A 12,939-nucleotide genomic window follows, 5' to 3' on the forward strand; every position below is an offset into this window, starting at 1 on the left:
CTGTTGGCACTTTATAAAAGTTGCTATACTTCATATGTTAGCAAAACAAGTCTTGACAGAATCTTTAATGGCGTAAGTCACTGTTGCCTCACAGCACCTGAGACCCGGGTTCATTTCTCGACTCAGGCAACTGACTGTGTGGAGTTTGCACTTTCTCCCCGTGTCTGCGTGGGTTTCCTCCGGGTGCTCCGGTTTCCTCCCACAGTCCAAAGATGTGCGGGTCAGGTGAATTGGCCATGCTAAATTGCCCGTAGTGTTAGGTAAGGGGTAAATGTAGGGGTATGGGTGGGTTGCGCTTCGGCGGGTCGGTGTGGACTTGTTGGGCCGAAGGACCTGTTTCCACACTGTAAGTAATCTAATCTAATCTAATCAAGTCACCAGTGCTGCCACATACCATCCACATAAAAAGACTTCTTCAACAGACAACAGGAATAGGAATCATAACTGAATTTCCCCTTCCAGTGGCCCTACATCAACTAATATTGAAAAGCCTAGATCAGAGTGCAACCTTCACAGATTTTAATGCTAAGCAACTAACTTAACAGACAATCAACCATCAATGCAGCTGGCTGCTGGAAGTTTCATAACTTCAAATTCTTAAGTTTTGAGACATTATCAGGCTGTTCTTGAGCTCCCTCTGGTGGTGCCCTAGTTGTGAAACAATCAAAGCAACCAGTTTAATCTGGACTCATTAATTTCCTAAATGCAGGACAGAAACAATCAAGCATCCACATTCATTAAAAGAGTACAAAAGGAGAACAGTTAGTGTGGAACTAATGATGAGTGATGAAATTTCGCCCTACAAAACACAAATACAGAGTGCTCAATAGACATTATAAATTACTGGTCAGGAATGATCAGGATGGGATTGGTATCAAACACTGGAATTTATAGAGTGGCTCTTACACAGGAGAACACCCCCAAACCATTTCACAGCAACATTATCAGACAAAACTAGACACTGAGACACTTGAGAAAATATTAGTACAAAAGTAAAACATTGCAATACCGCTGGAAATGTGAAATTTTATTTAAAAACACAGCAAATGTTGGAAACATTCAATAGACCTGGCATAATCTATGGATAGAGAAACAGGGTCACTGTGTTAGATTTGTGCCCTAATAAACATTAACTCTGTTTTTCTCTTTTCACACATGCTGCCAGGCTTGCTAACTATATCCAGTGGTAGCTGTTTCTATCAAACAAACATGAGGATAAATGATAAAAATTTGATCAGAGGCTAACACATGAAGTTTGCCCTGGTTGCCACTGCTGGTACCTCACTGATATGTACCACCTCTGCCAGTATGTGACACAATGCAAGGGCTGTTTGAGATGGCTCATTGTCATTAATCCATCTTGTTTATGCTGTATTAAAGGCCTATATAATGATCAGTGGTCAAGCTGTACCACTGTAGATGTTTTACAGGAGATGAAGCGTCTTATTCAATAAGATGAGTTAAAAGCATGATAGGAATAAGCACAATTAACGTTACTACTAAGGTTTTTTTTACTGGAATTCATCAGATATAGAGAATACATCTGCGCTCCATTGTGGATAACTTCCCAGTTCCACTCAAACACTATCTGTCACATCATCAGACTAAGTGGAGCTAAATACAACTTCACTATCAATTCTTTCCAAACCATTACCTTATGGAACAAGGTGTGGGTGTTAAGTCGCAACTAGTAGGAGGAGAGAGACCTGCTACAGAAATGAGTAAAATGAGTAATAACATCCTAGAACAGGTGACTAGAAAATATATATACTATCATTATCTGAGGGGCTCCTATGGTGAATTGGTAGTGTCCCTACCTTTGAGCCAGGAGACCCGGTTTCAAATCCCACCTCCTCTAGGAGTGTGTAATAACATCTCTGAACAGGTTGATTAGAAAATATTTCCTCATATTATCTAGGTCTAAGTAAGACTATTCTGTTGGGCGGCACAGTGTCACAGTGGTTAGCACTGCTGTCTCACAGTGCCTGAGACCCGGGTTCAATTCCCGACTCAGGCGACTGACTGTGTGGAGTTTGCACATTCTCCACGTGTCTGCGTGGGTTTCCTCCGGGTGCTTCGGTTTCCTCCCACAGTCCAAAGATGTGCGGGTCAGGTGAATTGGCCATGCTAAATTGCCCGTAATGTTAGGTAAGGGGTAAATGTAGGGTATGGGTGGGTTGCACTTCGGCGGGTCGGTGTGGACTTGTTCCCACACTGTAATAAAAAAAGACTGTACTTAAAATTTTCAACCAACAGACTCCCAAATGAAAGGTCGCTGACCTGAAACACTGGGTGGAATATTAAAATGGACTGATTGGCATGAGCTACAGTGAGATTTTTGACAGAATCAGGTGACTTCAGCAGTGAGGTCCATATTGATTGTCATCAAGATAATCTCAGTCGATCTTTTACACAAGCAGTGCGGCAAAATTCTCATTAGGCAGCAACAAGATACTAAGTAGGGATTGTTGCTTATTAAACACCTTGTTAATGCCACAAATTGCCTTATTAATATTCAGCCTCCCATCTTACTAAACAAGCTCAAGAAAAGCTCAAGTCTAAAAACTCAGCAAGGAAACCAGAGTGAGGACTTGGCAGATTCAGCTTGCCACTTGATCCAAGTGACTTCCATGACCATACCCCAGGGCATGATCAACATGCACCAATTGCACTCATTCCCATTCCACAGCATTCAGCATCTGACAACCCAACACAACCATCATTGGCACTTCTACTGTGCACTGGCAGTGCTCTCTGGAAAGCACAGACCTCCATTACAAAGCATACCAGAAACTTGCATTAAAAGGTTCAATGGGGACACTTTGTACACAGGGACAGGCACCAGCTCTGGACTGACGTAGATTACATATCAGGGCTTCTTGCTTGCTCTCTTAGATCTCACTATCTTAGCACCTACATGCATAGTCACAGCATCCCTGCCTTGCCTTGCTTGTTGTGCTAATTAGCACAGACACAAAGTTATAGAGAGATGGGTGACAGTGAGGGGGAGTGGGAGGAAACAGCCAGTGCAGGGACCCCCTGCGGTCATTCCCCTCAAGAACAAGTATACCGTTTTGGATACTTGTGGGGGGGGGGATGACTTACCAGGGGTAAGCAACGAGGTTCAGGCCTCTGGCATGGAGCCTGTCCCCGTTGCTCAGAAGGGAAGGGTGGAGAAAGGTAGAGCGATAGTTATTGGGGACTCAATAGTGAGGGGCACAGATGGGCGGTTTTGCGGGGGCGACAGAGACTCACGATTGGTATGTTGCCTCCCAGGTGCAAGGGTACGTGATGTCTCTGATCGTGTTTTCCGGGTCCTTAAGGGGGAGGGGGAGCAGCCCAGATCGTGGTCCAAGTTGGAATCAACGACATAGGAAGAGGGGGTGAGGATGTTAGGCAGGCTTTCAGGGAGCTAGGTTGGAAGCTCAGAGCTAGAACGAACAGAGTTGTTGTCTCTGGTTTGTTACCCGTGCCACGTGATAGAGAGTTGAGGAATAGGGAGAGAGAACAGTTAAATGCGTGGCTACAGGGATGGTGCAGGAGGGAGGGATTCCGGTTTCTGGACAACTGGGGTTCTTTCTGGGGAAGGTAGGACCTCTATAAACAGGATGGTCTACAGCTGAACCTGAGGGGCACCAGTATCCTTGGAGGGAGGTTTGCTAGTGCTCTTTGGGAGGGTTTAAACTACCTTTGCAGGGGCATGGGAACCTGGACTGTAGCTTCAGGGTACAGGACCTTGAGTGTAGGGAGGTTAGGAGCAAGGCATCGATCTCGAAGGAGGGTGCCTGTAAACAGGAAGGTGGCTTGAAGTGTGTATACTTCAATGCCAGAAGTATAAGAAATAAGGTAGGTGAACTTGCAGCGTGAGTTGGTACCTGGGACTTCGATGTTGTGGCCATTACATAGACGTGGGTAGAACAGGGACAGGAATGGCTGTTGCAGGTTCCAGGGTTTAAATGTTTTAGCAGGGTCAGAGATGGGGGTAAAAGAGGGGGAGGTGTGGCATTGCTTGTCAAGGATAGTTTTACAGCGGTGGAAAGGTCGATGGAGGAAGACTTGCCATCTGAGGTAGTTTGGGGTGAGGTTAGAAATAGGAAAGGTGAGGTCACCCTGTTAGGAATTTTCTACATGCCTCCTAATAGTCCGAGAGAAGTAGAGGAAAGTATTGCGAGGATGATTCAGGAGAAGAGTGAAAGTAGCAGGGTGGTTGTTATGGGGGACTTTAACTTCCCAGATATTGACTGGGAAAGCTATAGCTCGAGTTTGTTAGATGGGTCGGTGTTTGTCCAATGTGTGCAGAAGGGTTTCCTGACACAATATGTAGACAGGCCAACAAGAGGTGAGGCTATACTGGATTTGGTTCTAGGTAATGAACCAGGCCAGGTGTTAGACTTGGAGGTAGGTGAGCACTTCGGGGACAGTGCCCACAACTCGGTGACTTTTACTCTAGTGATGGAGAGGGATAAGTGTGCACTGCAGGGCAAGAGTTATAGCTGGGGGCAGGGAAATTATGATGATGTGAGGTATGACTTAGGATGCGTGGCTTGGAAAAATAGGCTTCAAGGGAAGAACACAAATGATATGTGGAGATTGTTCAAGGAACAGCTATTAGGTGTCCTTGATAAGTATGTACCAGTCAGGCAGGGAGTAAAGGGTCTTGTGAGGGAGCCATGGTTTAATAAGGAATTGGAATCCCTTGTGAAAGGGAAGAGGGCGGCCTATGTAAAGATGAGGCGTGAAGGTTCAATTGGGGCGATTGAGAGTTATAAGGTAGCCAGGAAGGATCTAAAGAGAGAGCTAAGAGCAGCGAGAAGGGGACATGAAAAGTCCTTAGTTGGTAGGATTAGGGAAAACCCAAAGGCTTTCTATAGGTATGTCAGGAATAAAAGGATGACTAGGGTAGGTATCGGTCCAGTCAAGGATAGTAGTGGGAAGTTGTGCGTGGAGGCGGAGGAAATTGGAGAGACACTAAATCAATACTTTTCGTCAGTATTCACTCAGGAACAGGACATTGTTGCTGATGTGAATATTGAGTCACAAGTGATTAGAATGGATGACCTTGAAGTATGTAGGGAAGAGGTCTGGGGAATACTGGAAAGGATGAAAATAGATAAGTCCCCTGGGCCTGATGGCATTTATCCTAGGATCCTCTGGGAAGCTAGGAAGGAGATAGCGGAGCCATTGGCCTTGATTTTTATGTCGTCATTGTCTACGGGAATAGTGCCAGAAGACTGGAGGATAGCGAATGTGGTCCCCTTATTCAAGAAGGGGAGTAGGGATAGCCCGAGTAACTATAGGCCAGTGAGTCTCACTTCTGTTGTGGGCAAGGTCTTAGAGAGAATTGTAAGGGATAGGATTTATGAACATCTGGATAGGAATAATGTGGTCAAGGACAGTCAGCATGGTTTTGTGAAGGGCAGGTTGTGCCTCACAAACCTTATTGAGTTCTTTGAGGTGACCAAGGAAGTGGACGAGGGTAAAGCAGTAGATGTGGTGTATATGGATTTTAGCAAGGCGTTCGATAAGGTACCCCATGGTAGGCTAATGCAAAAACTATGGAGGTATGGCATTGAGGGTGCATTAGAGGTTTGGATTAGGAATTGGCTGGCTGGAAGGAGACAGAGGGTAGTAGTTGATGGTATAGGTTCATCTTGGAGTGCAGTTACTAGCGGTGTTCCACAAGGATCTGTTTTGGGACCATTGCTGTTTGTCATTTTTATAAATGACCTAGAGGAGGGGCTTGAAAGCTGGGTGAGCAAGTTTGCGGATGACACGAAAGTTGGTGGAGTTGTGGACAGTGAAGAAGGATGTGGCAGGTTACAGCGGGATATAGATAAGTTGCAGAGCTGGGCAGAAAGGTGGCAAATGGAGTTCAATGTAGCTAAGTGTGAAGTCATTCACTTTGGTAGGAGTAACAAGAAGATGGATTACTGGGCTAATGGTAGGCTACTTACTAGTGTGGATGAGCAGAGGGATCTTGGTGTCCATGTACACAGATCTCTGAAAGTTGCCACCCAGATAAATAGTGCTGTGAAGAAGGCATATGGTGTACTGGGCTTTATTGGTAGAGGAATTGCGTTCCGGAGTCCTGAGGTCAAGTTGCAGTTGTATAAGACTCTGGTGCGGCCTCATCTGGAGTATTGTGTGCAGTTTTGGTCGCCATACTATAGGAAGGACGTGGAGGCATTGGAACGAGTGCGGAGGAGGTTTACCAGGATGTTGCCTGGCATGGTAGGAAGATCGTATGAGGAAAGGCTGAGGCACTTGGGGCTATTCTCATTGGAGAAAAGAAGGTTTAGAGGAGATTTGATAGAGGTGTACAAGATGATTAGGGGTTTAGATAGGGTTGACAGTGAGAACCTTTTTCCGCTAATGGAGTCAGCTGTTACTAGGGGACACAGCTTTAAATTAAGGGGTGGTAGGTATAGGACAGATGTTAGGGGTAGATTCTTTACTCAGTGGGTTGTGAGTTCATGGAATGCCCTGCCAGTAGCAGTGGTGGACTCTCCCTCTTTATGGTCATTTAAGCGGGCATTGGATAAGCATATGGAGGTTATTGGGCTAGTGTAGGTTAGGTAGGCTTTGGTTGGCGCAACATCGAGGGCCGAAGGGCCTGTACTGCGCTGTATTTTTCTATAGTTCTATAGTACAAAAACTGGTGGCTTGCCTTGCTGCTAAGCAATTATCAGCCTCGAAGATGCACAATTTGTGGAATGGTGATATGTTGCGGAATAATAATAAGTTACATCAGCAGTGTGAAAACTTACTTGGCCTGTGGCGAAAAACACTCCAGAAAATCCAATGCAACTCAGGTTTAGCCAAAAAAAAAATGACTGCTAACTCTGCTTCTCTCCATAGCTGCTTGCTAACTCTGCTTCTCTCCATAGCTGCTTGCTGACCTGCTTCTCTCCATAGCTGCTTGCTGACCTGCTGAACTTTTCCAGCTGATTTGTTTTTATTTTGGATTGCTGGCATCAAAATAAAAATAGTATTTTGTTTCATTTCAGGCTCTCTGGAACATTTCCTTAAAACATTTCAGTATTTTTACTGCACTACTGAAATAAATCTTACTCCAGCAGTAATTCTGCTCAAAAGAGCAATTTTATTCAGTACTAACATAAAATATTAATATTTCAAATAAGCTGCAAAAATTAACTTGTGCTCCACACCTTTAGGCTATGTTTCTTATTTGACTTTATTTCTAGCTTATTACTGATTAAAAAAATAATTTAAGTAATTTTAAAACAGAGCAGCACTTTCATAATTTGGGATGTGGTTTCAATCAATAATTTTTAGTGCCCAACTGGGAAAAAAATGCAGATGTGAAGGCTCCCAACATCTTAAATCGATCACATACAACAAAAACAACTTTCATTGCTTTCTGCTTACACTGGGACACCACTTACAGTGTTTTTCAACAAAGAGCTAAAGGATATACTGATAACGCTTATAACGCATGGGAAACTCTGCAGCATCCTCAGTGTGTCCATATAGACATGCCTCAGACACTAAAGCACCTGTATGGCTGGAAAGCAAGAGCTTTATTGTAGATTCTTGATTGTTAGTGGCATCCAGTCAGAAATGTCAATGGAGACAATCAAGAAACATAGCTGTTCTTGTTTCAAGTAACTCACTTCTTAATACAGGTTGGTCTGCTATAACGTGCATTTTGTTAGTGTGAATTTGCTATAACACAATTGACAAATTGGGAACACTGTTTGAATAGCACGATCTTTTAAAGCATGCATTGGTTAAAATACTATTCCGAGCCAGTTAATTTAAATGGTGCTGCTATTACATGATTTTCTTATACACTGGCTTGCACAAGAATGGAACTATCGCATTATAGCAGAACTGACGGTACAATAATTATGTGAGGCAAGTGTTAAACAGAATACCCTGCATTCTATGGATGCTATTAATTAATCTTTATACACATTGACCTTTAGCCTTTGCCCATTCAACAAGAATGGTAAGTTAATTTTAAACAGACCACTGAACTGTTAAAGAATCTCAGTGTTTACAGCATTGAAGGAGACAATTCAGCCAACTACGAACATGTTACCCCTCTGCAGAAATCATTCAGATGGTGCCACTTCTGTGCCTTCTCCCCGCTGACCTGCACACTTTTCCTCATCAAATAATTATCCAAATCCTTTTGAATGCCTTGATTGCATTTGGATCCACCACATTTGCAGGCAGCACATTCCCCATCCTAAACACTCACTGTGTAAGATGGTTTTCCTCCCTTCGCCTTTGTTTCTTTTACCAATCATCTAAAACCTGTGACTTTTTTGTTCTCAATCAATGGGAACAGTTTCTCTCCATCCTGGCCAGAAGTCAGAATTTAAATACATCTATCAAATCTTTTCCCAGCTTTCCCTTGTCCAAAGGAAATACCCAACTTCTGCAACCTATCTACATAATCAAAGTTCCTCATCCCTGGAAATAATCTGCAGTTACTATTCATCGTTCTTGTGAATCTGTCCTGTGCCCACCACCTTCACATCCTTCCTAAGGTCTGGTGCCCAGTATTGAATCCAATAAAGCAGAACCAGTACTTTATGCAGACTTAATACAACTTGTTTACGTACAATATGCCCATATTTATAATTCGCACGGTGCCATCCAGGTTTTTAACCATTCCTTCAGCCTACCTTCAGTAATTTGCACAGCCAGGTATCTGTGTCCTTCTTTTTAAAATGAATCACTTCACATTTTTCAGCGCTACGTTTCATCTGTCAATTGTCTATCCTTTCCACCTGTACTTCTGAAGTTTTATAGAATTGCCATCACAGTCACAATATTTCCATGTTTTATATTATAAAATTTTGAAATTGAAACAAGACTGACCCTAAAAACAGCACACTTAATAACTTCAGTAATCCTAATAATTTTTTTTTCTAATCCATAGTGATTCATGAGTTTTCTTTAATTATCATGTGTTAAGAAACTAATTTTATTGATATGGGATAAGTGAAATGAATCTTTCTACAAGGCTGTATATAATAACTTTAACATATTAAAGTCATTTGATCATATAGAACTTGAATATTATTAAAAAAAGACATTTTGTCAAAGCTTCTTAGCTTGCACACAACAGGATAATTTCATTATCAGGGCGATAATGAAAATTAAAACATTCAGGCTCCATGAGAGGACACTGCTAATTGGCAGAGGAAGAATTAACTGGTTAATACCACATCAAGTGGAAAGAGATATTTGCTGAGGTCAAACTCTTCTACTCCTAGCTATCCCATTACAAAGTAGCACACACTAAAGACAGTAAATCCTTGAGGGTGCACCTATCTAGTCTAGCTCACATATATGACAAGATTGCAAATAACATGTCCAATTTTCACATGCAATGTGAATGTCTGGGAGCATACCTACAAATCACTAAATGCGACAGAGAGACTGGATTAGTCATCCTTAACAAGTTGATAATACCAACACATTGCACCAGACACTCATCATTATTGGATAGCCCTACTCCAATACATTTGCTTAACTTGTATAAGTGCAATGAGTGCAGTCAGGTGATGTATATGATAGGGTTTGTTCTCACGGCTCACATATGCAAGTGCTGGAACAAGGCACACAAAGGTGATGTCCCTTTACTCCCTACTTTATGTGCATAATGTGAACTGCCACATGATTGATTGTAGCAATTTGCTCAATGACGTGGTCCATGAATCTCAGTGCCAGGATTACAGTCTTCCTCAATAATGGAAAGAAGTAGGATGCAATAGACAGAGCTAAGAGGTCTCACAGCTGACAGAAAAGATCAAGCTCACATGTCCTACCCTCATGACTGGTGATCAATTCTTCTCCCATCACTTCGAGGGTTCAACAAGGAGATAATCACCAATATTGATGTCACCTCATAAGCACTATTAAATCAAAGCTTGGTGATTTGAAGGTTTAATTGCAAATACTTCATATTAATGATTTGGAGATGCCAATGTTGGACTGGGGTGTACAAAGTTAAAAATCACACAACAACCTGTTGGACTATAACCTGGTGTTATGTGATTTTTAAATACAGACTAAGTGACTTGATGCATGGATAGATGAAAGCACTGTCTTTTTTATGCACTTTCCTATCCTGAGAGACACACCTTTGTCCTTGAATGTTAAGATTCCTTGAGAACAGAGCCTTCTCTATTTGAATTTGTTCAGAGTTTCTTCTCCCCCTATGTACTGGTTCTTACACACTTAGGGATTGGTTTTCAGAATGCCTCTTTTGTAAATTTCATGTGGATCCTTGGTGTACAGGAATCCTCCATGTGAACCACATGGCTGACCCAGTGAAGGTCAGTTCTAATGAACATGCTCGTGATAACTGGTATGAAGCACCTTGCAAGAAACATTAGGGGTTTTGACCAATCACTTGGCATTGCAGATAGATTCTAAGCAATGAAGACAGAATGCATTAGTCACATTGTAATAGAAGTAGGTCACCTATGCCTCATAGCCATAGGGAATTGATGCCAAGAACCTCTAACTGGGTAGACTTTGATCTTTATTGTAAGACAAATTCCCTGCTCTTTTCAAATCCTGTGGTCGAGTCTACCAAACGTCAGCTCGCTATGGCGAGGCTACTGACAATTCCATCATCCAACACAATGCTATTTGAGGGAATACTCACAAGATAGCAGGAGTTCTGAAGGTGAAAGGTGTATTTTTGATTGTGACTATGAAATAGCTATACCACACTGAATGAAGAAGGCAACTCACCACGACTTTCTCATGGGCAAACACTAGTCTTGTCAGTGACACCCATGAAACATATTTTTCAAAAAAATCCTATGTGACGGTCTCTGACAACTTGATGTATTCCAGGCTACAGCACTGCTTTTGGCAATGTTGTGTACCTGATGACATTAGTTGGAATGCTCTTGGTGAAAACTCCTGTTTAGGTTGTCATCACTGTCAAGATATAACACACTTCCTTCTGTGGGAGATGGCTTACCCCGACTCTGATTCAAAACAACCCACTGTCCCACAGAACTCTCAACTAGTAGTCTCCGGGACACCCACACCAATCAACCACACCACCCCGTGGCCCAACATTTCAACTCCTCCTCCCACTCTGCCAAGGACATGGAGGTCCTGGCCTCCTTCACCGCCGCTCCCTCATCACCAGACGCCTAGAGGAAGAACGCCTCATCTTCTGCCTCGGAACACTTCAACCCCAGGGCATCAATGTGGACTTCAACAGTTTCCTCATTTCCCCTTCCCCCACCTCACCCTAGTTCCAAACTTCCAGCTCAGCACTGTCCCCATGACTTGTTCTACCTGCCTATCTCCTTTTCCACCTATCCACTCCACCCTCTCCTCCCTGACCTATCACCTTCATCCCCTCCCCCACTCACCCATTGTACTCTATGCTACTTTCTCCCCACCACCACCCTCCTCTAGCTTTTCTCTCCACGCTTCAGGCTCTCTGCCTATATTCCTGATGAAGGGCTTTTGCCTGAAACGTCGATTTTGTTGCTCCTTGGATGCTGCCTGAACTGCTGTGCTCTTCCAGCACCACTAATCCAGAATGGTTTCCAGCATCTGCAGTCATTGTTTTTACCTCATCCATACATGCCTAAAGATGAATATTCCTAAATCCATAAACTCACTGGAATGTCATATGGGGAGAACACGGTGGCTCAGTGGTTAGTACTGCTGCCTCACAGTGCCAGGGACCCAGGTTCCCACCTTGGGCAACTGTCTGTGCGGAGTTTGCACATTCTCCCGGTGTCTGCATGGGTTTCCTATGGTTTCCTCCCACAATCCAGGTCAGGTGAATTGGCCATGCTAAATTGCCCATATATTAGGTGCATTTAGTCAGGGGTTAATATAGGGTGGGGGAAATAGATCTGGGTGGGTTGCTCTTCGGAGGGTCAGTGTGGACTTGTTGGGCCAAAGGGCGTGTTTCCATACTGTACAGAATCTAATCTAACACAGCCTGAATACTGTACATTGGATAATAATGGTGACCTTCTAATGTGTTGTGGCAATACTGTCCTGCCTCATGATTCAATAGCTGATTTATTTTTAAAAAGGCACCTTGATCCATCACATCCATGCTACCAAAAACAACCACATAGTCTAATGCCATTTTCCAGCTCTTGGCTCACAACCTCATACACCTTGTCATTGCAAGTCTTTTTTGTATTCAACTTGTTCAGCGTTACATACCAAGGTAGCCTTAACTGCTTCACTGGGCACTGTTTCAACTACCTCGTTGAATGCTTTTACAGCAAGTTTTTTGGACAGGAAAGGAACTAAGGGATATAGGCAGAAGTGAAGACTGCAGATGCTGGAAAGCAGAGTTTAGATCAGAGTGGTGTTGGAAAAGCACAGCAGATCAGGCAGCATCCGAGGAGCAGGAAAATCGACGCTTCGGGCAAAAGTCCTTCATTAGGAATGGACAGGGATATATTGAGTAGGCGGGTAGTGGAACTGAGTCTATGATAGGATCAGGCAGGCATTGAATGGCGGAACAGGCTCCACGGGCCAGATGACTGACTCCTATTTATGTTTTTATACCTCTGGAACACATGGGACTTGTACCCAGGTGTCCTGGTTCACAGGTAGGGACTGTGCCACAAGAACAAGTCTCAGCAACAGTCAGCAGGGGCCTTGCACCAGCTTAATGTCCAGATCCCAATAACTGCTGCAGTCAAGTGGTGGATACACTGTGTCCCAGAGTGAAACACTGTGTTAAATCTGTAACGAGGTACTGTCAGCTCCTCACCTTCCCGTTGCAGCAGCAGCGCCGCTACAGCGCTATCCACACCTCCGGACAGGGCACACACCACATGCCGCAGCGGGCGGCTCATCACCCCGAGCCAAGGGCAGCCTCTCTGCTAACCCCTCAGCTCCGTGTACCTCCCAATACCAATCCCCCAGGAAACAGTGTCTGGCTGCTGGAGTCCGCCC

General features: G+C 43.7%; 1 protein-coding gene across 1 annotated transcript in view; it reads right to left on the bottom strand.

Moving 5' to 3' along the window:
* The window catches only part of trmu (tRNA 5-methylaminomethyl-2-thiouridylate methyltransferase), a 36,927-nt gene extending 24,048 nt beyond the window's left edge, over nucleotides 1-12,879 (bottom strand). The window contains exon 1 of the mRNA XM_060842872.1: nucleotides 12,755-12,879. Within this exon, the coding sequence (XP_060698855.1) occupies nucleotides 12,755-12,839 (85 nt within the window). The 5' untranslated portion in view covers nucleotides 12,840-12,879. The remainder of the gene's footprint in view (nucleotides 1-12,754) is intronic.
* Between the last annotated feature and the right edge of the window lie 60 nt (nucleotides 12,880-12,939).

Source organism: Hemiscyllium ocellatum, chromosome 23 (genome assembly GCF_020745735.1).
Source record: "Hemiscyllium ocellatum isolate sHemOce1 chromosome 23, sHemOce1.pat.X.cur, whole genome shotgun sequence".
Lineage (NCBI taxonomy): Eukaryota > Metazoa > Chordata > Chondrichthyes > Orectolobiformes > Hemiscylliidae > Hemiscyllium > Hemiscyllium ocellatum.